At 35.4% G+C, this 25,283-nt stretch overlaps 1 protein-coding gene across 1 annotated transcript in view; it reads right to left on the reverse strand.

Annotated features, from left to right (window-relative positions):
* LOC148955194 (cubilin-like) overlaps positions 1–25,283 on the reverse strand; it is a 232,136-nt gene that overhangs the window by 120,191 nt on the left and 86,662 nt on the right. Inside the window, exons 6-7 of the mRNA XM_089106517.1 lie at positions 5,132–5,336; positions 1,065–1,295 (exon numbers count right to left, since the gene is read on the reverse strand). Coding sequence (XP_088962643.1) covers positions 1,065–1,295; positions 5,132–5,336 — 436 coding nt within the window. The remainder of the gene's footprint in view (positions 1–1,064; positions 1,296–5,131; positions 5,337–25,283) is intronic.

A 25,283-nucleotide genomic window follows, 5' to 3' on the forward strand; every position in this document is an offset into this window, starting at 1 on the left:
ATTCGATTGAAAATTGAAAGGGCTAGTGCCCTTTTTATTAGTTAAAAGTAATTAGAGGGCAGCTATCCCCCTCTCTCGCCCACTATTTCCCCAAAACACATTCAATTAAAATTTTGAGACAGTTATTTTGTTCAACGTAGTTCAATTTTCTGGAAATTATGATTTTGAGGATAACAAATCCCCCAAACCCCTCAGAGCAAGGGTTGCAAGTTATGCCCTGTGGAGCATATAAAGTTTTCATAGAAAGCGTTTTAGTAGAAACTTCAGAAAAGGCGGCTAATTCGATTGGGAATTGAAAGGGCTAGTGCCCTTTTTAATGCTCGAAAGTGACTGGAGGGCAGCTAGCCCCCCTCTCAAACTCACCATCTCCCCAAACCCATCCAATCAAAATTTTGAGATAGCCATTTTGTTCAACGTAGATGAAAGTTCTGGAAATTAGGTCTTTCAGGATGACACACCCCCAGAGCCCTCAGGGCTAAGGTTGTAGGTTATATCCTGGGGGCATATAAGGCTTCTTATAGAAAATGTTGTTTACTATCTTTAAAAAAAAATTAATTTTTTCACTTTTATAAATTTGAGAAAACAAAAATTAATTAAGATTTAAGGAATAAAGATCAGCATATGTATAATAAATTGACAATGCACACTTTTTTCAGGAAATTCCTTTGAATTTTTTTCAGTAAAGTACAAATTATATTCTGGCTTTTAGAAACGATAGGGTTTAGAACCCTACTCATATTAATTTCTGCTCGTTCTGAGTGTGACTCATTTTAATTTCTGTTTGTTTAGGGTTTCATTTATTTATTGATATTGATTTGTGGTAGTTGTATGCTTGGTAGATTATTTGATGCTATTTTTGTTCATTTTTGGTTTAATGGAGTGCTTTACTTTTTTTTGAAAAACTTATTTTGTGCAAAACGTTTTTTTTTTGATTAATCTAAAAAATAGCCAAATGTTTACTACATTACAATCAACGAACAAAAGAAAAAAGGAAGAAAAACAAGAAGAAAAAAAAATATGTTCTAATCCATGACCTATAAAGTTTTAGTTATCTTTTATTTTACTGTTTTAAGATATAAGTCTTACCTAATTTAACAAAGCTTTCACTGAATTCGTAAATCCCGGAAAATCCTCTATTTTGAGCGTCAGCCGTTCTTGGAAGACTAGTGAACGTCAGAAAAAGGTAATGGTCTGTAGAATAGATGACTAAGTTTCGCTGCTGACCACAGTAGGTCCCAATTAAGGGAGAATCCTTACTCGGTCCGTCGAATACACTCACCGAGTCAAAAGGACAGCTGGAAATAAAATAATTATGACAGATTTTTCGTGATATTTATCTAAGTTCACATGCAATATTATCTTCAGGAAACTTAGAAAGAAGCGCTTTACCCACCGCAATAGGAATTCATTCAAAACTGTTTTTCCAGAATTGCTTATGTCATCAGACCTAGAAATCATTTCCTCTACAAATTATCTCGACATTTTAAAATATAACAAATACAGATAAAAACAGAGAGAAGCAGGGAAGGAAAAATCCCTCCTCATCAAAAGGACCCACGGTTAGGTGCTTTTCCGAATTTTTTTGATAGAAAATTGAGTTCCCCGAAATCTGCCCAAAAGTAAAACTGTATTACATTTACCAAAAAAGTGAATACATTTTACTAAAAATTTACAAACGTTTTTTTTTGGGGAGGTTCTTGAGAACACATTTTTTTTAAGGATCTTGACAAATTGCCAAGAAAAACTTCTAAAGAAAGGCTTCAATAATACATATAATTTATTTCCCCTTAATAAAAAATGCTGCTTATCCCCTCTTCTGAACTAAATACTACAGTCATGCGATTCTAATTTCATTACACATAGCAAATTTTTGTTTATACGATTTTCATAACTGCTTTCATATTAACTGAATCAACCCCCCTTCTTATTGTCTGGATAAAGCATCATGCTATATGCTAAACTTTACCCATTTCGTTATTATTTTTTTTTTTTTTAGTTTGCATTATTTGCCATTATTCACCAGTTATTTTTATAACTGGTGAGTTATTTTTATATAAATAAAAAGATAGATTTTGATCTCTGTAGTTATTAAAGTCATGAAATAAATATTCTTTCATAACTCTTTTTACAAATATTGTTATTGATAAATAAATGAAACTTAAAACGAACAGAAGTTAAAGTGAATAGCCACATCAAACGTTAGGATAGAATATACTGCTATTGATGAATAGATTAAATATAAAAACACAGAAATCAATTCAATAACACTTCAAACTAAAACTGAGCCAAATAAGAGCGGGGCCGACATTCCCACCTAAACCTTTTAAAGGCGATAGCAGCATTTCCGCTTTAATGAAATGTTTTCTATTTTGAACAGTGTGTTTTTTTTTGTGATAATTTCAACAACAAGAAGGAAGAAAATGACGATACTAATCATAATCAAAGGAAATAAGAAAACTCTTAAAATATTCGCATTTGTAGCTTTTAATTTATTTTACCGTTTTAACAAGAATTTTTTTTACCGGAACCTTAGTCCCATAGGATAAACTGAGTTTAAAAGGTTGGAGCTGTTCCGAAGCTGTTAGATGGGCTGGGGTCTGTAAAAGGGAAATCCAGCTAGCGTGACTTCACAGTGGCATTAAGTCAAAAGACATTATGTTCACGCTATCACTAATACTACAAGCAATGCTATTTTTACTACTATTACTACTACTACTACTACTGCTCCAACTACTACTTCTACTGCATCCACTTCTAAGGCTAAGAGTAGTAAGGTGAAAATATCAGGAAGTATATGAATATACAGGTTATCAATAGGGCATATTGGCAATGTCATAGCAACGCTAATTGTATCATGTTGAAACTTCTGGGACTTGATAAGGTGGATTTTCAACTGACCTAAAAACAGTATATTGGTACTACTAATACTAGTACTACTACTGCAACTACTATTACAACTATGATAAGGGTACGAAGGTGGAATTTTCAGAAAATATCGAGGGGGAGGGTGAACTGAATCACAACACACCGTCTGTATGCAGTATGTCAAAAGGGCGTATCAGTAATATCTTAAGAACGGTTTGGTGTAAAGTTGAAACTTACATGGCTTGTTATGCGGGATATTGAACTAGCCAAATGACAATATTTGCGTTATAATGCTACTGCTCCTACTCATACTACTACTACTACTACTATTAATACTACTACTACCACTACTGTTACTACTATTAGTACTGCTACTAAGGCTACTATTGTCAACTCTGATGCTACTGCTACTACTATTCATATTGGTGAAAAATTGTTCAGGCGAAAATTTTGGAGGGTATTGAAATAGTATTGAACTAAATCGAAACACACTATGCACATGCAGGTTGTCAAGAGGACATATCAGCAATGCTTCAGGAACGGTTTATGTTATTAAGTTCAAACTTTCGACGTGTGTTGAGGGGGGGGGGGGTTGAAGAAAATAAAGGTGCTATGTGCATGCTGCTACCAATGTTACTACTGCTACTACAACTATGGCTGCTACGTAAACTAATGGTATTAAGGTGCAGGTTTCAAGGAATATTTAGGCGGATGGTGAACTAATTCAAAACGAACTATTAGCAGGTAGATTGTCAAAAGGGTGACACAACAGTATCTCAAGAAAGACGAACATTATTATACAGGACCTTTAGGGTAAAGTGTGTCAGATTCTGAACTACCCAGAAGGCATTATATGTATACTATTAATACTACTTCTACGATTGCTATGACTAATAACACTAAAGGTATTAAGGTGAAAGTTTTAGGGAACCTTTAGGGAGAGTTTCAGTTAAACGAAACAAACTATATGCATGCAGGTTTTCAAAAGGGCATATAAGCAATATAATGCGCAGCGGAGCGCTATCATTGAAAGTAATAACATAGAAACTCTTAATAGAGCTAATCCGATTGGAAATTAAGACTTCAAGTGCCTTTTTTATGAATCACGAGTGATTGGAGGGCAAGCAGTCCTCTTTCAAAGCCCATTCATTTTCCAAAAGCATCCAATCAAAATTCTGAGCTAGGCATTTTGCTCAGTAGCTATGGTTCTAGGGATATTGGGTTTGTCAACACCTTACAGTTATGCAATTTGCCCATTATGCTTTAAAACTAAATGTTGCTTTAAAAATAAATCAAAAGGCACTCTGTGTATGCTGGTTGTCAATAAGAAATCTCAGCAATATCCCACGAACGACTGAGGGTGTTAAGTTGAAACTTTCAGGGCTACTACTGTTATTACTTCTGCTCCTACAGTTTAAGTAAATCAAAAGAGTCTAAGTGTATCCAGGTTGTCAAAGGGAATAGCTAACATTTTTCTGGAATGGTATTAAGTTTTATTTTTCAGGTCAACTTGAGAAGGTTTAAAACTAAATTAAACAATACTATTTGTGTCGAGATTTTCAGCATACTAACATACGAATAGCAAGTCAAACTGTAGATTCTTATAGTAAAAACCAAAGAGATTTAAAATTGTATATTCTTTATCCATGAAAAAGACAATTTCAATAAAAAATGAACAGAAATTAATTTAAAAGCTTTTTACCCAAAACAAGTTTTTCAAAGAAAAGTAAAGAGCTCCATTATAAATAAAATGAGCAGAAATAAAGTCAAATAATCTTCCAGGCGTGAAACTACCACAAATCACCATCAATAAATAAATGAAACCCAAATAGAACGGAAATTAATATAAACAACGAATCAAAATCAAAATGAGCAGAAATTAACATGAGTAGGGCTGACACTCTTCATTCCTTCTGAAGACCAGAACATTATTTGCATTTAAGACCAGAACTTAACTGGAACTAGTGAGATATGTGCGAAGAATTTATCTTTTCTTTTTTTAATCGCATTGAAACTATTCTACAGCTTTTCTACAGTTTTTCCCCAGAGAAAGATCTTTGGCACTGAACTCCTACCAACCCCCTCCCCGAAAAAACCACAGCCTCCCTGGTGTAACGGCAACATTTAGCTAAACCAAGGAGCCTATTTAAGTTCTTTTCTTTTAGCCTAAAGGGGAACATCACCTGTGGTTTTACTTAAAATCACCAAATCATAGTCAAATACCTAGCAAAATAAACACGGGCTAAATCAGAGCAGAGTTTCTTACTGTGATCCTCCGTAAAAGATGTCAAAATCTCGGAACTCCATCAGAATTCTTTGGCCTTTCTTGCCAACAAGTTGAAAGCTACAATACAAATTCTTCGGATAGACCCCCGGATATGTTGGTGTATATATTTCTCCAGTCCTCTTTACGGTCCCATTGATAACATAACTACAAGGAGATTTGACAGTTGTTCCCACTAAATATTTATCTGCAATTATAATCAGTGAAAAGTAAAATAAGTAAAATAAGTGAAAAATAAGATATAAACTACAAATTTCATTTTTTATTACAATTTTAATTTTACTTACTAATAAAAACACAACACAAACTAAATCCTCCTTAGGTAATTTCGAAGATGACACTGCCTTTCCATGACCATAAATAAAAAGTTAGAATAAGGACATATCCTTTTATTAGACAGTGAGAAAAAACAATAGAAAAATAATACTGGAAATTTCGATCATATGTACAGTAATCGTCATCAGCAGAAATAATGTATTTCTGTTAATCACTGTATATGTGATTGAAATATCCAGTACATTATTTGATTAGTTTTTTTCACTGTCCAATAAAAGAATTTATCCTTATTGTAACTATTTATTTATCAATAGTATCCCCTCAATCTATTTAACATCCTTACTCCGGAGTACCACGACAGGCCTGGGAGACACACCCCCGGAATCCCACGAAAGCCCGGGAAGACACACGCCCGGATTCCCGTGACGCCCTGTTTGAAATGGACATCAGGCGTTAGTTAAGTCATAGGGAGAAACTAAGAGACGCAGGCGTTAGCTCATTCCACGTCAGCAAGTGTTACGCCATAGGTAATGTTTACCTATGTAATTGGAGTTGAGGGTCATGCCTGAATTGATAGATTTATTGAATATGACGTAATCCTACGTGACTTGGTAGATTTATCGGGAATAACTTAATGACGGTGCACACACGGGTGTTACTTAATGGCAACGCACTCGTGGGTGTTAAGTAATGACAGCACGCACATGGGTGTTACGTAATGGCAGCGAACACGTGCGTGTTACGTAATAGCAGCGCACACGTGGGGTGTTACACGATACTTTTTGGGATTTAATTTTTAAAATTGTTGTTTTTCTTCGAGACGTTCAAGGCGGTTTTTGTTTGAAGGCGGTTTTCCTTCTTTACTTTTACGTAATGGGGAGTGTCTACAGATGACACTGTCTAAAGTGGCCTGTTTCTTCAGAGCCCATGGGGGATCCCCACTTTTAATTGGTCATGGCAGACACGCGGGGGGTGTTACATAATACTTTTCGAGATTTCATTTTCTTTCAATGCGTTTTTCTCAGAGGATCATTATACTCTAATGATCTATGTCTTAATTATAACTCGAAAGGACCATTTCCATCCAATGAAGCTGTGCCTTAACCGAGTGGACCATGAAAGGTTTTCTAATATTCTGTTTCGAGTAATACGTTCTAGGACATAAACTTTACACGCAATAAGAACCCACAAGTTCCAGTCGATTAAATGATTTCCAAGCCTTTCCGCATCAGAGCAAAAGTGTCCTCACTCCTATAGACTTTTACACTATTAAATACACCTGCCACTTTTTCACACTAATGTGATCTAGACAAGTTAAGTTACATAGCAGGTGTTATTTAGTTATGGTTTTAGATATTCCATTAGGCCTACGTAAATGTTTGCGTATTGAACTTATATTCTAGATCAATAAATCTAAAAGGACACAGACTTTTGGAAGTAACAACATTATTGATAAAAAACACTACAAAATCATGAAACCACAGAAAAAGCAGTTAAAACCACAAATGTAAAAAAACAAAGCATGAAAAGGCATATAAAGGGTAAAAACCGCTATAAAATAATGAAATTACAGAAAATCACTTCAAAACACTACAAGCAAAAGAAAAACGCGGGAAAAGACTTATAAAAGGATAAAATACAAACAGAAACATACGTGAATAAGAGATAGATGGAGGTTCTAGCAATCATTTCAGAGCGGAGGATCGATATTAGAGGTAAATTTAAGCCCTATTGAGAATTTTCTGAGAGCTCTGAGTGAAAATGTAAAGTTTATCGGAGACAAGACTATGCCCCCCCTCGAGTTGACAAGCACACATTTGAATACTACTTTCTCTTAAAATTTCAGATAATCTCGCTAGAGGCAAATTTAAGCCCTATTAAGACCTTTCAACAAAACTCTTCATTTCTTTGACTGCATGTTAGATTTCAGTAACTCGACTGTCCGAGAAATTCCTTTAACACATACACCTTAACTTTAAGCTGTAGAACATCTTAGTCCAGGCAATTCACACCACCACGGCATTACAGGGCTGGTAAATTTAAGCCCTATTGAGAGGTATTTCTGAGAGCTTTTAACGAAAATGCCGCATTTCTTTGAGTCAAGACTATGAATATTTCACATGGGCGTGACAATATTTGGCTTGTCCAACTCCTAGCAACAATTTTCAGAAGGGAGGATCGATATTAGAGGCAAATTTAACCCCTATTAAGAGGTATTTCTGAAGGGCTTTTAATCAAAATACCACATTTCTTTAAGACAGGACTACGCACCCTCAGTTGACAAGCGGGCATTTGAATAATATTTTTATTCGTATTTCGCATAATCTCGCTAGAGGTGAGTTTAAACCATATTAAGAGCTTTTAACGAAAATGCGCCGTTTCTTTGGGTCAAGACTATGCACCCCCTTCCAATTGACAAGCCCGCATTTGAATAATACTTTCTCTTCAATTTACACTTAATCTCGATAGAGATAAATTTAAGCCATATTAAGAGGTATTTCTGAGAGCTTTTAATGGAAATATTTCGTTTCTCTGAGACAAGACTATCCTCCCCCAGTTGACAAGCGCACATTTGAATAATATTTTTCTTTGTATTTCGCATAATGTCGCTAGAGGTAAATTTAAGCCCTATTAAGAGCTTTTAACGAAAATGCTCAATCTCCTTTGGGTAGGACTATGTGTCCCCCCAGTTGACAAGCACACATTTAAATAATACTTTCTCTTCAAAATTCAAATAGTCTCCTTAAAGATAAATTTCAACCATATTAAGAGGTAATTTCTGAAGGGCTTTTAATGAAAATACCACATTTCTTTGACTGCATATTAGATTTCAGTCACCCTACCGCCCGGAAAACTCATTTAACATCTCAACCTTAACTTTAACCTCTAGATCATATTACTCCAAGCAATTCACACCACCATGTCATTACGCAACTGATAAATTTAAGCCCTATTAAGAGGTATTTCCGAGGGCTTTTAGAGTAATTGCCGCATTTTTTTAGTCAATACTATGAATATTTCACATCATCGTGACGCACTATTACAGGCCCTCTGGCACTATTTTGTAGTGTTGCGTCGTGGCTTTTCTTGTCTATGTTACCTCTGTTTATGTTTCAAAGTACATTTTGGAAGTTTTTCGTTTCAAACGTGTGACTTAATATATTTTGTAGTGTTGTGTCGTGTTTTTTCTTGTCTGTGTCACCTCAGTTGATGTTTCATAGTGTATTTTGTTTTTTTTTCGTTTGAGACGTATGACTCGGGATTTTTTTAAAGTGTTGTGTCATGGTTTATCTTGTCTGTGTTACCTCTGATGAAGTTCCAATATGCATTTTGGAAGTTTTTCGGTTTGAAACGCATGACTAAGGATATTTTTGTAGTATTGTGTTGTGCTTTATCTTGTCTGTGTTACCCCTGTTAGTGTTTCAAAGTGCATTTTGGAAGTTTTTCCGCTTCAAACTTATGACTCAGGATGTTTATGTAGTATTGTGTCGTGCTTCAAATTGTCTGTGTTACCTCTATTGATGTTTTCAAAGTGCATTTTCGAAGTTTTTTCGTTTGAAACGTATGGCTAAGGATAATATTTTAGTGCTGTGTCGTAGTTTATCTTGTCTATTTCACTTCTGTTGATGTTTCAAAGTGCATTTTGGAAGTTTATTTTCTGAAGCGTATGACTTAGGATGTTTTTCTAGCGTTGTGTCGTGGTTAATCTTGTATGTCTTACCTCTGTTGATGTTTCAAAGTGCATTTTGGAAGTTTGTCGTTTAAAACGCATGACTTTGGATATTTTTGTAGTGTGGTATCTTAGTTTATCGTTTCTGTGTAACCTCTGTTGCTGTTTCAAAGCGCATTTTGGAATTTTTTCATTTAAGATGTATGACTCGGGATGTTTTTATAGTGTTGTGTAATGGTTTATCTTGTCTGCTTTACCTCTGATGATGTTTCAAAGTACCTTTAGGAAGTTTTTTGTCGTTTAAAAAGTATGACTTAGGATATTTTTGTAGTATTGTGTTGTGGTTTATACTGTTAGTGTTACCTATGCTGATGTTTCAAAGCGCATTTTGGAAGTGTTTCATTTGAAACGCATGACTTAGGATGTTTATTGTAGTATTGTGTCGTGGTTTGTCTTGTCTATGTTACCTCTGTTGATGTTTTCAAAGTGTACTTTTGAAATCGTTTGAAACGTATGACTTGGAATGTTTCTGTAGTCTTGTGTTGTGCTTTTATCTTGTCTGTGTAACCTCTATTAATTAAAAAAAAACTTTCCCAAAAGTAAGGTTTTCAAAGAAAAGTAAAGGCCATTTAAACTTAAGCTCAGCAGATACAAATACCTGTTACAATTAAAACTCAAAACGACCAGAATTACTATTAAAGAATAAATGGAACCCAAAACGAACAGAAATTAGATAAACAGTCATAGAAAAAACATAAAACAAGTTATAATGTAAATGAATAAATAGATGTTAAAGCGAGTAATACTTAGATTGAATATGAAAATCAAGCTTAAAACGAAAAAAAATATTTCGCTATTGAAGTATAAATGAAACTAAAAAGGAACAGAAATTAAATAAACAATCATTGCAAACAAGCATACAATAGATATTAATGCAAATGAATACAAAAATCTTAAAACAAGTGAAACTTAAATTGAATAAGGCTCTGAAACGTATGCTTCGGGATGTTTAGTTTTCTAATATGGGCTTTTCTGAGCTATATTTCTCAGCATATCGTTGGTATGTGTTGCCTGAGACCTATGATTTAGGGTGTTTACTTTTCTATATCAGGCCTTTCTCAGCTAGATTTTTTTTATCTTTTGTGGTTTGATTTTTCGGAAAACTTATGATTTTGCATCTTCAGTTTGTTAATTATGGCTTTTCTGAGCTAGGTATCTCAGCATATCGTATGTGTGTGTTGTCTAATACTTATGGATTGGGCATGGTCTCTGAAAATTATGATTTGGGATGTTTAGTTTGCTATTTTAGGCCTCACTGAACTAGGCTTTTTGGTCTGTCATAGGTGTGCTGTCTGAAACTTATGATCTGTTGCTCTGTGTTGTCTGAAACTTGTAATTTTCGATGTTTAGTTTGGTATTCTATGGTTTCAAACAGTTCGTGGTAACGAACTGTAAGTAAGGAGAACCCGGCTCAATAGTGACTGAAACTCTAAAAAACGGAATTTTGACACAAATAGATACATCAGCAGAAGAGAATTTTTATGCTGATTTTAAATATATAAATTTCATTGAGTTTAGGCAACCCCATCAAAAGTTACGAGCCTGAGAAAATTTGCCCTATTTTCAAAAAAAGGAGGAAACACTCCCTAAAACTCATAGATTCCCAATAAAAACCACACCATCAGGTTCAGCATACCAGAGAACCCAACTGTAGAGGTTTCAAGCTCCTATCTCCACAAAGGTGGAATTTTGTATTTTCTGCCGGAAGAAAGATCACGGATGCGTGTTTATTTCTTTGTTTTTTTTGTTTTTGTTTTTTTTCCCCCAAAGGTCATCGTATCGACTCAGTGGTCCGAGAATTTCGTTAGAGGGCTCATTCGAAAGGAAATTAAAAGTTTTAGTGCCCTTTTTAAGTAACCAAAAAAATTGGAGGACAACTAGGCCCCCTCCCACGCTCATTTTTTCCCAAAGTCACTGGATCAAAATTTTGAGATAGCCATTTTGTTCAGTATAGTTGAAACATCTAATAACTATGTCTTTGAGGATGACTTGAATCCCCACAGTCCCCAGGGGAAGGGCTGTAAGTTGTGAACTTTACCCATTGTTTATATGTAGTAGCCTATTGGTTATTGGTAAGTATACAGACGTTTTCAGGGAAGGATTTTTTCTGTGGGGGGCTCGGGGTGATTGGGTTACGGGGGAGGATATTTCCATGAAAGAATGTTTAATGGGAGAAGAGAATTTCCATGAAGGGGGTGCTGGGTTTTCCAGCATTATGTAAAAAACAATCAGAAGTTTTTTCAACTGAAAGTAAGGAGCAACATTAAAACTTGAAACGAACAGAAATTAATACGTATATAAGGGGGTTCGTCTCCTCCTCGATACCTCGCTCTTTACGCTAAGGTATTTTTAATAATTTCAAAAAAGCTTTTTTTTACTAATTAAACGGCCTTTGTGATTCAGGGGTCATTCTTAAAGAATTGGATCAAAATTTTAACTTTAGCGTAAAGAGCAAGGTATTGACGAGGGGGAAAACCCCGCATATTGCATATATGAGGAATTTCGCCTCCTAATTGGTATCTCGCTCTTTACGCTAAAGTTTTGATTTTTTAAATAATGATCTATGTAAGTAATAATTTTTTTGTGCTATTTTCCTGCCAATATTAGCATTTAATATTACCTTAAGAAGCTTCATAACTATGATTTTTATATGATAATAAACCAAAGATATTGTTTGTCTTAGGCCTTGTGGTTGTTATTAAATAAAAAAACGTTTATTAAAAACGTTAATTGTTACAATTAAAACTCAAAACGACCAGAATTACTATTAAAGAATAAATGAAACCCAAAACGAACAGAAATTAGATAAGCAATCATAGGAAAAAACATAAAGCAAGTAATAATATAAATGAATAAATAGATGTTAAAGCGAGAAATACTTAGATTGTATATGAAAATCAAGCTTAAAACGAAAAAAAAAATATTTCGCTTTTGAAATATAAATGAAACTTAAAACGAACAGAAATTAAATAAACAATCATTGCAAACAAGCATACAATAGATATTAATGTAAATGAATAAAAAGATCTTAAAACAAGTGAAACTTAAATTGAATATGCAAATAAAGCTCTGAAAAGTATGCTTCGGGATGTTTAGTTTTCTAATTTGGGCTTTTCTGAGCTATATTTCTCAGCATATCGTTGGTATGTGTTGCCTGAAACCTATGATTTAGGGTGTTTACTTTTCTATATCAGGCCTTTCTCAGCTAGATTTTTTAACCTTTTGTGATTTGATTTTTCGGAAAACTCATGATTTTGCATCTTCAGTTTGCTAATTATGGCTTTTCTGAGCTAGGTTTCTCAGTATATCGTATGTGTGTGTTGTCTAATACTTATGAATTGGGCATATTCTCTGAAAATTATGATTTGGGATGTTTAGTTTGCTATTTTAGGCCTCACTGAACTAGATTTTTCAGTCTTTCATAGGTGTGCTGTCTGAAACTTATGACCTGTTGCTCTGTGTTGTCTGAAACTTGTAATTTTCGATGTTTAGTTTGGTATTCTGTGGTTTTCAAACAGTTCGTGGTAACAAACTGTAAGAAAGGAGCAACCCGGCTCAATAGTAACTGAAACTCTAAAAAACGGAATTTTGACACAAATAGATACATCAGCAGAAGAGAATTTTTATGCTGATTTTAAATATATAAGTTTCATCAAGTTTAGGCAACCCCATCAAAAGTTACGAGCGTGAGAAAATTTGCCCTATTTTCGAAAAAAGGGGGAAACACTCCCTAAAACTCATAGGATCCCAATGAAAATCACACCATCAGGTTCAGCATACCAGAGAACCCAACTGTAGAGGTTTCAATCTCCTATCTCCACAAAGGTGGAATTTTGTATTTTCTGCCGGAAGAAAGATCACGGATGCGTGTTTATTTCTTTATTTTTTTTTGTTTTTTCCCCCAAAGGTCATCGTATCGACTCAGTGGTCGGAGAACTTCGTGAGAGGGCTCATTCGAAAGTAAATTAAAAGTTTTAGTGCCCTTTTTAAGTGACCAAAAAAATTGGAGGACAACTAGGCCCCCTCCCACGCTCTTTTTTCCCAAAGTCGCTGGATCAACATTTTGGGATATCCATTTTGTTCAGCATAGTTGAAACACCTAATAACTATGTCTTTGAGGACAACTTGATTCCCCACAGTCCCCAGGGGAAGGGCTGTAAGTTGTGAACTTTACCCATTGTTTATATATAGTAGCCTATTGGTTATTGGTAAGTATACAGACGTTTTCAGGGGAGGATTTTTTCTGTGAGGGGCTCGGGGTGATTGTGTTACGGGAGAGGATATTTCCATGAAAGAATGTTTTATGGGAGAAGAGAATTTCCATGAAGGGGGTGCTGTGTTTTCCAGCATTATTTAAAAAACAATCAGAAGTTTTTTCAACCGAAAGTAAGGAGTAACATTATAACTTGAAACGAACAGAAATCAATACGTATATGAGGGGTTCGTCCCCTCCTTGATACCTCGCTCTTTACACTAAAGTATTTTTAATAATTTCAAAAGAGCTATTTTTACTAATTAAACGACCTTTATGATTCAGGGGTTATTCTTAAAGAATTGGATCAAGATTTGAACTTTAGCGTAAAGAGCAAGGTATTGACGAGAGGGAAAACCCCGCATATTGCATATATGAGGAATTTCGCCTCCTCATTGGTATCTCGCTCTTTACGCTAAAGTTTGGATTTTGTTAAATAATGATCTATGTAAGTAATAATTTGTTTGTGTTATTTTCCGGCCAATCTTAGCATTTAATTTTACCTTAAGAAGCTTCATAACTATGATTTTTATATGATAATAAACCAAAGATATTGTATGTCTTCAGGGTGTGGTTGTTATTAAATAAAAAAAAATAAGTTTTTTCCAACTGAAAGTAAAGAATAACATTAAAACTTAAAACGAACATAAATTATTGCGCATAAATTTAAATATTTTTTTCTTTCATTCATTTCTTGAGAATTGCTCAACTTGTGACTTTCATTTTCATAAAAATAGCCTTACAAATTATTTCCGCAAATATCGCTTATTTTTTTTACCCGGGAGAATCTTTCAATGGGATAGTTTCTCGTGGGGGAAGGGAATTTTCCATGGAGGGGGATTTGGATTTCCGTACATTATTTAAAAAAGATCAATAATTAAAAAAAAACAAGTTTTTTCAACTGAAAGTGAGAAGCAACAGGAACAAAAAATATTACATATATAAGATGGGTTGTCTCTCCTCAGTAGCTCGCTCTTATGCTAAAGTTTCCTTTTTAAGTTTTAAAAGATGTTATTATTCTAATTAAACAGCCTTTGTAATCCAGGAGTCATTCTTAAACAACTGGAACAAAAATCTAACTTGGGCTATTATAAAGTTATTATTAGTTAAAAAAGTAAAATTAATATACAATTTTCGTTTTAATTATTTATGTACTGTGAGCCAAATTCAAAACCTGTATTAATTCAAAAGCGCTGAGAAATTGAATCAAAAAACAAGTTTTTTTTTTAACTGAAAGGAAGGAGCGACATTAAAACTTAAAGCGAACAGACATTATTCCGTATATGAAAGGGGCTGTTCCCTGCTCAACGCCTCGCTCTTTACGGTAAAGTTTTTTATTGTTTTATAAGATAGAGTTGTGAAAAAGAGTCATACTTTAGCGCAAAGAGTGGGGCATTGAGCAGGGAACAACCCCTTTCATATACGGAATAACTTCTGTTCCTTACAAGTTTTAATGTCACTCGATATTTTCAGTTAAAAAAACTTGTTTTTATTTAATACTTATCTGATATGTATGATTTGGGATTTCTAGTTTGCTAATTTAGGCTCTTCTGAGCTAATTTTATTAGCCTTTTGTTGGTCAAACAAATTATTTTAGTATTTCTACTGAAGACGGTTGCTGTATATGTGACCGAAATATCTGGACTTTTGTACCTTTTTTTCACTGTGTAAATAAATGGATTTATCCCCATTTGAAATTTTATTTGTTCGTCTTAGAACGGCAGTGTGGTCTAAGAAAACAACACCTAATTTAAAGGTGTTATGTCGAAAATACATCGTATATATGGGGAAATGAGACCAATCCAGTAAACATCTATAAACCCAACATTTGGTTTGCAATTAAAAGACACAGAAGGCTTTGCCACTTTCATTGGAAATTTGTTTTACATTTGGGCAAGATTAAAGAAAAAAATTTACATCAAGAACTTTGAATGAACTTTGTCAATGAACTCTCTCTGAAAATATTCTAGTAAATAATCCGGAAGGTCATTATTTTGTGAATGACCCGAAAAGCTATTTATTTTGTTGTATATAAATATGCTAGTTTCAATTTTATTATTTTAGTATTTCTACTAAAGACGGCCGCTGTATATGTGACCAAAATATCAGACTTTTGTACCTGTTTTTTCACTGTCTAAATAAATGGATTTATCCCCATTTGAAAGTTTATTTGTTCGTCTTAGAACGGCAGTGTGGTCTAAGAAAACAAAACCTAATTTAATGGTTTATGTCGAAAATACCTTTTGTAGGTGGGTGTTATCTATAAATTATGATTTGGGAGGTTTACTTTGCCAATTCCGGCTTTTCTGAGCTATGTTTCTTACACTTTTGTCAGGTTTAACTTGTCTGAAACTTATGACTTTGGATGTTTAGTTCACTAATTTGGACTTTTCTAAACTATTTATTGTAGCCTTTCGTAGGTGTGTGCTGTTTGAAGCTGATGATTTAGGATGGATAGTTTACTACCTCAGGCCTTTTTGAGCCAGGTCTCTTAAGCTGTCGTAGGTTTGTGATGTCAGAAACTTATGATTTGGGATATTTTGTTTGCTTTTTCTGGCTTTTCTGAGCTAAGTTTCTTAGACAATCGTAGGTGTGGGTAGTCTGAAACTTATTTCTTGGAATGTTAATTTTAGTATTTCGTAGTTTGACTTGTCTGAAGCTTATGATTCGCGGTGTTTGCTTTACGAATTTAAGCTTCTCTGAGTTGGGTATCTTAGGTTTCCTTAGGTGTTAGATGTCTAAAACTCATGATTTGGAATGTTTAGCATGCTATTTCGGACATTTCTGAGCTAGTATTCTGATCCTTTTGTGGGTGTGTGTTGTCTTTAACTTTTGATTTTTGGATGTTTATTTGGCTCATTTGCCAAAGCGATTCTGAACTAGGTTTCTTAGCCCTTCGCTCAAATTAGTAAACTTAACATCCCAAATCGTAAGTTTTAGACAAGTCAAACCACAAAATACCAAACTAAAAATCCCAAATTATAGGTTCCAGACCTCCTAAAAGCTTATAAACCTATTTGTCAAAGGCCCAAAAATGCAAACTTAAGATCCAAAATCATATGTTTTAGAAAAGTCATACTACGAAAGCTTACGAAACTTAGCTCATAAAACCCCTAAGTGGCAAACCAAACATCCCAAATCATAAGCTTAAGACATGATACACCTAAGAAAGCCTAAGAAACCTAGCTCAGAGAGGCCCAGAATAGCAAATTAGACATCCAAAACCACAAGTCTTAGACAACTCAAGCCAAAAAATACCAAACTAAAAATATCAAATCATAACTTCCAGACCTTCGAAAAGCTAGTAAACCTAGCTCACCAAGGCCTGAATATGCAAACTAATGTTTGCAAAGCCGAGCTCATAACACCCCAAAATTAACAAACCAAACTTCCCAAATAAAAAGCTTCAAACATCATACACCTAAGAAAGCCTAAGAAACCTGGCTCAGAGAGGCCCGAAATAGCAAATTAGACATCCCAAATCACGAGTCTTAGAAAGTCAAGCCACAAAATACTTACTTACTTATTTAGGTCTCCTGCCGGGTTCCACTTGGTGTAGAGAGTGAATTCTGCCTCATCCATCCACTTCGGTCCATTGCAAGGGTTTGCGCTTCACTCAGTCTGATATTTGCCATCACTAAGAGCTCGGATACGCTATTGGACCATCGTTTCTTTGGTCAGCCACGAGGTCGCTTCCAACCGGCTATGATAGAGCCAAAGTCGAAGATCATCTTTACGGGAAAATGCATGGGCATTCGAAGTAGATGTCCAAACCACCGTAATGTAAGCTCCGCTGCTTAGGTAAAAAAACAGGATTGCTTGGTGAGATGCAGCAGCTTCTCGCTACTCACGAACTCAACCCACCGTAGACCTTCTATCCTTCTCAGACTCTTCAACTGAAATCCATCGATTGCCATTAGGGTTGTGGCTGATGCTTGCCAAGTCTCAGCTCCACAAAGCATTACAGAATCGACGAGGGTGTTACAAATTCGAAGTTTGGTTGAACGACTGATATTCGGTTTTCGCCAAAGGTGACGGTTCAACCTGCCCATGGCAGATAACACCTTGGATATCCGTGCTTGCAGCTTGGGAAGAAGGTAGCCATCTGAAGAAAATATGGATCCCAGGTAGGTGAACCTTCGTAAAACTTCTATGCTAGTTGTTCCGTCCACACTGACTGGAGAAATGACAGCAGGAGAAGACGGGTCTATGGCCATAATTTTCGTTTTATTCCAGTTTATCTGCAATTCCACATTTGCGACATCTTCTAGTAAGATTTGAAGTGCTTCCAGCAAATGATCGATGAAGTCCACTAGGATGTCCAGGTCGTAAGGAAAATCATCATCTGAGATGACATGATTTCCAATTTTGAGGTGTGAAGTCGTCTTTGTCATAACGTTGTCTTTGACGAAATTGAAGAGCTCCGAGGCCACTGCACATTCTTGATGCACTCCTGCCGTAATTTAGAAGAATGGGCTGCCTTGGCCATTGACTTGAACACAACTCTCTGTGTCATGGTGTAAAGCATGGAAGAGTCTGCAGTATTTCTCGGGGGGGGGGGCAGTCGATACTAAAATCTTCCAAAGTGATTCTCGGTCCACTGATTCGAATGCAGCACGAAAGACAACGAAGGCGAAAAAAGCCTTCTGGTGGAATTCCGTGGCTTTTTCTATTATCTGTATAATCGTTAAAATCTACTCGATGGTGGAACGGTCCGACATAAAAGCAGCTTGTTCCGGTCACCAAATCCCACGAACTGTATTTTGACAACGATCCAGCAGGACCATTAAGAAAAGCTCTCCTGGGACTGACAGCAGACTTATTCCACGGTATTTTGAACAGTCCTTTCTAGAGCCTTTCCTTTTCCATAAGAGGAAGATGACACCTTTCCACCAATCTTCAGGAATGATCTTAGTTTGCAAAATTGTGGAGAACAGAGTGTGGAGAAACAGGTACATTTTAGGACCAGCATATTTCAGCAGTTCAGAGTTTAAGCCGCATTATGGGCATACAGACTCACTCCTGTTAAAAGTTAAAACCGATAATAAGTGGCACGATTTGGGAAATGTTACATACATTAGCTTTCGAATGGACTATGCCAACTGGGATGAGTCCGTTTATCCGGAGCTAGTGAAGCGCCAGGCCCCAAATAAATTGTCGCAGGTAAAATCCGAGACGGGGAGTGACTTGGTATCCAAATGTGTGTTTCCATGTCAGAAGGTGTACTGTGTGGAAACGCACAATGAGGTTACCAGACAAGTCTGCAAGGGGGTGCCTTCACACTATGTAAAGGTAAATTTCAACATGAGTCTTTATAAGAACTGTGTATAAAATAATTTAGTTCCAAGAGCAAAAGTCATGGTGATTCACTCTTTAAAATATAAAAACTATAAAGGTCGAGTCCAAAAAAATACCATGTCCACCATATCGGACAAAGCTTATGTACGTGTGGACGGTGTGAGGGTACTACCACACGGTCACTATATTACTTCAGATCCAGTTGATTCTGTATATTATAGAAAACAACACGGTCTGCAGAAAGGCCTATAGCTGGCGGGAGGAGGAATGGGGGCTGTTTTTCCGTGAGTGGAGGGAGGAGGGTCATTCTTTTCTGTCTCCAGCTCAGCAGTGTGTATTTTTCTTACATGTTTATATACTAATATATTTTATATTTACAATTTTTGTATTTATTATTTTTGTTACGCAAAGTGCTTTCATTTTTACATGTTTATATTCATATATTTTATTTTTATTTTATTTTTGTTGTGCAAAGCGGTATTTTTAAGAGTTTTTCATGCTGCCGCCCCCACCGCCACGGCACCTTTCTGGTCCGGGCCCTCCGAGCGGGAGACCCATTTTTTAAGTGCCTTTTAAAATGTTCAACTGCCATTGTAAATATGTTCAAGTACTTGCAAAGCCCAAGTGTTTTCCACTGCCATTGTAAAAATGTTTAAAAATATTTGTAGTGTATTTTATTATTAATTAAAGAAGCCAGGTATATTCGATCTCTTTGTCTATCTATTCAACAGATTGAGGTTAGGTTTGTTTAGTTGTATTTTGACATTAGAGGAGTATGTATCAATTTTAAACACCATTCAGATCATTTCTTTGCGGACCATCAATGTCTGGTAAAACAACACTACTAACCCATTCGGGACTGACGGGATTTACAGGTCCCAGCAGAATAAAAGCTGGATTTGGCACCTCAAATTAAAAATAACAAGATATTATAGATGCTGTCGGATACTCCTTTCAGAAACGATTATACTAATACGTCATTCACTTGTAAAAATTGGATACAAATCGCACAACACGGTCAATAACTTTTTCATGCATACTAAAGTTACTCACAAAAATATCTTATTTTGCAATTAAGCGTTTTGGTTTTTCTGATATAGGTAGGTAAACACGATTATTTTTCCTAAGTTAATAAACACTGATTTATAGTTTGAGTTACATGCAATTGGGTCACTTTTCGCAAGTTTGGGATAACAAAACTATTTTTCTCTGGGACCCTGAGGTCCCTTCAGTCAGTAACAGTACTTGTTGAGTTAAGTATGTTTTTAATCTGTTTTTCCAAAATTAGTGACATAAGATCTTTTAAAACTAGCTAATATATAGCAACGTGTCTGAGCACTAGTAGATCGGTCAGAGAGGAACGCATCATGCCTTTGTCTGTCCCCTTAGATTTTTAAGCTTATCTTTCTTGTATCTTCTTGGAAAAATTACCTTTCTTGGCATTCCATTAAAATCAAGAACAACCAACAAAAGGCTTCACCTAGATTTTGGAAATATATTGAGCCCCTTTCTCCTCCTCAATTTTCATGAGTCTGCGGTTTTGCAGGAGAGTCCTTTGCTTTGAAAGTCTTATTTTTTATTTTGTAGTTCATTAATGTTGTTTTTAATAACTTTTATGTCTTTATTATTATTTGTCTATATTATTTTTTTACTGCTGCAATTTTTATATTTATTAATTATTTCTTAATTTTTAATGTTTAGATATATTTACATATTACTATTTATACAGTTTTATTTTTTTTTATTATTATTATCTCTCTATATATTTCTCTATTTAATGAATGTCATTTATTGATCTTATTTCTTAAAACTACTCCTACTACTAACAATTAACCGCAGCAGAAAGCCGCCTGAGGCCAACACAGCTAAGCACACTCCTCTTTAATCCCAATCTATTCAAAGCCTACCTTTTTACACACTCCCATGAAGTTCCCATTTCCTTTAAATGTTTCTTTATGACGTCCTCCCATCCCAGACGAGGACGACCTGCTTTCCGTTTAGCCCTAGACGGTTGGCAGAAAAGAACAATCTTAAAAGTAATTTCTTAACAGTAATTTATAATATCATTCATTACCTTAATTGTTGTGTACATTATTACAAAGGTTTCATGGCTTTTACAAGAGAGACTAGTAGACCCTGTATGCATCCCTTGTGTTAAGTTACAGAATACTTTTTATCAGAACATAAAGAAGAAAATAACCCCAGGAGATCTTTCAACTTTACTAGACGAGTTGCCCTCTGACTATGACTCTGACACAGAATTGAGTCAGATTGCGACCTCTCCGATGATCAAGGCGTCTTACTTGAGTCTGGCATCAGCATTGAAGTGATGGATGCAGTTAAAATACCAGAAAATGACAGGAAGTTATTAGACCAAACAGGAAGTTATTTGATCAGATAGTTGAACAAACGCACTTGTACTCCCACCAAAAGATAAATTAATTAGCTTCTGCCAAGTTCTTTAAACCCTTAACCGTAAGTAACTCTTGGGTTTCCTAGGCATCAACATAATCATGTCATACCATACAGTCCCAGACATGAAAATGTACTGGGAGAGCTCTGACAATGTGCAGGCCTCAGCTATATGTAAGAACATGACTAGAGACATATTCTTCCAAATTCGACGATTAATTCAACTCAGTGACAACCATACAATACCCGAAGATTGTAAGGACAAGCTATTCAATATTCGACCGTTTATTGAAAAACGGAACATACAGTTCTCAGGTGCTTGGAATGAGGCAGAGGCTCTCTCAATTGATGAGAGTATGATATTATTTAAGGGTAGATCCCGTATGAAGCAATATAACAGTTGGAAACTCATAAAGGAAGGATATAAATTCTAATCCACTGCTTGTATGTCTGGCTACATTTACAGATTTGAAATCTGACAAGGAAAGAAAAAGGAAGCGTCCGTACAGGCGCAATTGGGATTGGGAGGGAGAGTAGTTTTCGAATTAACTGCTCTCCTCGTGTCCAAACACCTTGTGTTGTATTTTGACAACTATTCTACTTCGTTGAATTGTTGGGCTACTTGAAAGAAAAAGGTATTCCTTCGTGTGGGACAATAAGAAACACAAGAAAGCATTTCCGTAGCTAATCGAGGGTAAGAAGATGGGGAGAGGGGATTCAGATTGGTGATTTTCTAAGCAAGAAATTGTTGCTGTGAAGTGGAGAGACAATGAAAGTGTCTTTTTGACGTATAACTGGGATTCGACTGATGTGACGACAATTACTAAGAAGAATAAGGATGGAAACAAATTGACCATATCTTGTCCGAAAATGGTCAGCGACTATAACGCATACATGGGACGATCATCCTAGCATTTTTCGTGGAATTTACGGATACAATCAAAAGTTCTATAAGTGGTGGCATAGGCTGTTCTTTGGTCTCTTGGACATGACCATCACAAATGCATATGCTTCTTATAAAATTATGAAACCAGAAGGGGGGAAAATCCCCCTGATAGACTTTAGAAGAATTTTAGCCAGAGGACTAACACATTTATCCGTGAAGCCGCCTATTGAGAAGACAAGGAGACGCCCCCGTTTCGAAAATCACGCAGCGACTGATAAAATCAGAACATAAAAAGAAGGAAGTTCAGTGTACCGGATTATGTTTGGCTAGGATATGTTGGAACACGGTTACTGGTCTGGTCAGCTGAACACTCCAGTTCTCGTTGTGAAATATGTGCAAGACAAAAAGATGGAATCTCGTCAAAACAGTTGTTGTCGATTTTGTGGGGTTTTTGTATGCTGCAACAAGGAAAAACTGCTTTCTTGAGTATCTCAAAAACTAAAGTTAAACTTTTTGAATAAATATTAGTTTTGACTGATAAGCTGTTATGAAGTACCATTCCTTTAATACCATAGTAAACTTCAGCAAATGTATAATTGGTAGCTAACAAACTGACGGGATACGGAGATGCTATTTTGCTGTGGAATGAATGATGAGAAATGGCTGTTTGGAAAAATATCTAAAAATAATAAGAAAACAGTATCAACAAGTTTCAAACTAAGTTTTGGGCTCTTTCATGAAATATATAATTTAAAAAATTTGAGGGGCTGACAACTTAAGTTTTAATGTACACACTGAAAAAAAGAATTTGGATTAAAAGTTTAAGACAATTTAGATACTTCAAAATAACATTTAGCTGTTAAACCGTGAAGATCATTGTCGATGAGGGGCTTGCACCTTTTCCTAGTTTCTGCACCTATTTGAGTAGTATCCCATCAAAAACTTTAACATCATCCCTAGGCATGATTTTAAAGTCATCCCTAGCAGATTCTCCTAGGTCTTTAAAGTCATCCCTATCCAGGATTTTAAAGTCATCCCTGACAGGTTCCCATAGGGTTTTAAATTCATCCCTAGGCATAGGATTTTAAACGCATGCCATGTGACGTCACACGACACACCCTGTTTTAAAGGCATCCCTATACAAACGGCCAGCTGGTCTTACGTCACACGACACACCCCTGTTTTAAATGGTCAGGTGTAATATGGATGATACAATCTTGTTTCAGTACTAGAAAAGTGTTCAGTGTGTCAACATCAAAGATATAGTAATAGATACTTTTACACTATTAGACATTGAAAGCGCCAGCAATGGCGAAATGGAGCCTAGAGCGCCTAAACTAGCAGTGGAAATTACAAGGGTTGTCGACAAGCCTTAGAATGGCACACGATGTATGAAGGATATCTTATATCATTAAACAAGTTGAAGTCGGAAGAACAGCTATGTTTTACGGCTAAAGCGAATATGAATGCTACAATTATTCACGGTCCAGTCACATCATCAAAAAATTTCCGTAACTGTTGTTCTCTATAATATTTTTCATCAGAGTAAATGTATGAGAACACTTGCTTTGAATTGTAGTTACTATATCATCTATTGGGTTGTTCGCAATCCAAATTTTCTTATAACTCTAAACAAACAAATCTAAACTGGCAAACCAAAATTTTTACCCTCGGAAAACAATCAAGCTACTAATAAACCTTATGGCTGTATTCTACTAGACCTTAGTCAAAACACGGGTGAAGACCTGAGTAGTCACTGATATTTTTGATGATGAAATTACTGTATATCCACCAGTGAATGGTTAGAAAAATCATAAGTAGCCATCATGACGCTGAAAAAGCTACCTGAGAAGAGACATCTATTTTCCGTCCTTGCTAATTCAAAACCACGGCTAAGGAAAGCTATACTCAAACATGGTATTGAAACTGAATTCATTAATTTCTTCTCTGAGTTTTGTCTAAATTTAACTGAAGGTAATGTCTAATAGCCAGAAGGGGTTAGACACCAGAAAAAACTATATCGTTCACTTTTACGCACCCTAGCTTGCAAAAAGAAAGAAAACACCAAAAGAAAACGGCTTGTTCAAGCAGGTGTTAGTTTCTTTTCATTGTTACTATCGATAATCCTCGGATCTGTAAATACTATTCTCTAGAAATGGTTAAACCCTATAAATTGACGCCAAATGAACTGGCTCTTTCACCAAAAGAGCACTTTGAAGATAATCTCGATAAATTTATTAACAATGAGACAATTGCCGATGATCAAAAATTAATGTTGCTTCCAAATACCCTTCAACTTGTCAACAATTATAATTCTTACCGTGAAAGGCCACTCCAAGTAAATGTCATTGATCAACCTTCTGAAAGTACTTAAAGTTTTGAAACTTAGAAAAAGCCGAAAAAGGAAGAAGGAGATTTATTAACAAGTTTTGTAGACTTGTTGCCTTATTCCTACCGTGAGCAAAATAAAAGACTCTTGACTTATCTCACTAAAAATGAACGAATTGATAAGAAAAAGAATGAAGTTTTAATCCAAGGCAAGAGTTGCAAGTTAATTAATGTGTTATCAGATTTGATTGCAAATCGTAAAAGACTTTAATCCTTCTATAATATTTTGTATAAATTTTTGAAGTCGTCAAATTTTCCCAAAAGTCTTATTGGGAATAAACATGTTTCAAAACAATTAAGGGAATTTGGAGAAATATCCCGACATATATGAATGGATAACAGACCAAGTGGGTCTGGTAAGAGCACTAAACGAACGCATCTTTCCTCCTCATTTAGTGTGCAAAAGGGTAGCGAACGCTTCAATCCACGATTACGTTCAAAATGGATCAAGTTTTGAAACGGGTTTTTTAAAATATTGGATAAGTTGGAATTTTAAGTTCTCTCACTACACTTGCTCAAGTCATGGGAGTTGAAAACAAGTTAGCAAAGGAGTATTTACAGAAAGAACCCAGTTACACTCATCATCGAAGTCTTAGGACCAGAGGCTTTAATAAGTGTTTTTAGTCGCTATGCGTATGTAGTTCTATTCAAGTCAAAGAGCGACGATGAAGTTGCTAAAGCTCTTGAAAGTATTCTTGAATAAGATTCGTATAGAAAAATTCAAACAGATCGGGGTAGTAAACTTGTTAGTCCACACGTAAAATAGGTATTATTGAAATATAATAAAGTACTCTATCATAGTCAAAGCTCTATAGAGGCTGCATTCGCTGAAAGATTGATAAGAACTATTCGACTTTTAATTTCAAGATATTGTACATTGAAAAATACTGCT

Source organism: Artemia sp. Qi Xiang Cuo, chromosome 2 (assembly GCF_049724085.1).
Source record: "Artemia sp. Qi Xiang Cuo chromosome 2, ASM4972408v1, whole genome shotgun sequence".
Lineage (NCBI taxonomy): Eukaryota > Metazoa > Arthropoda > Branchiopoda > Anostraca > Artemiidae > Artemia > Artemia sp. Qi Xiang Cuo.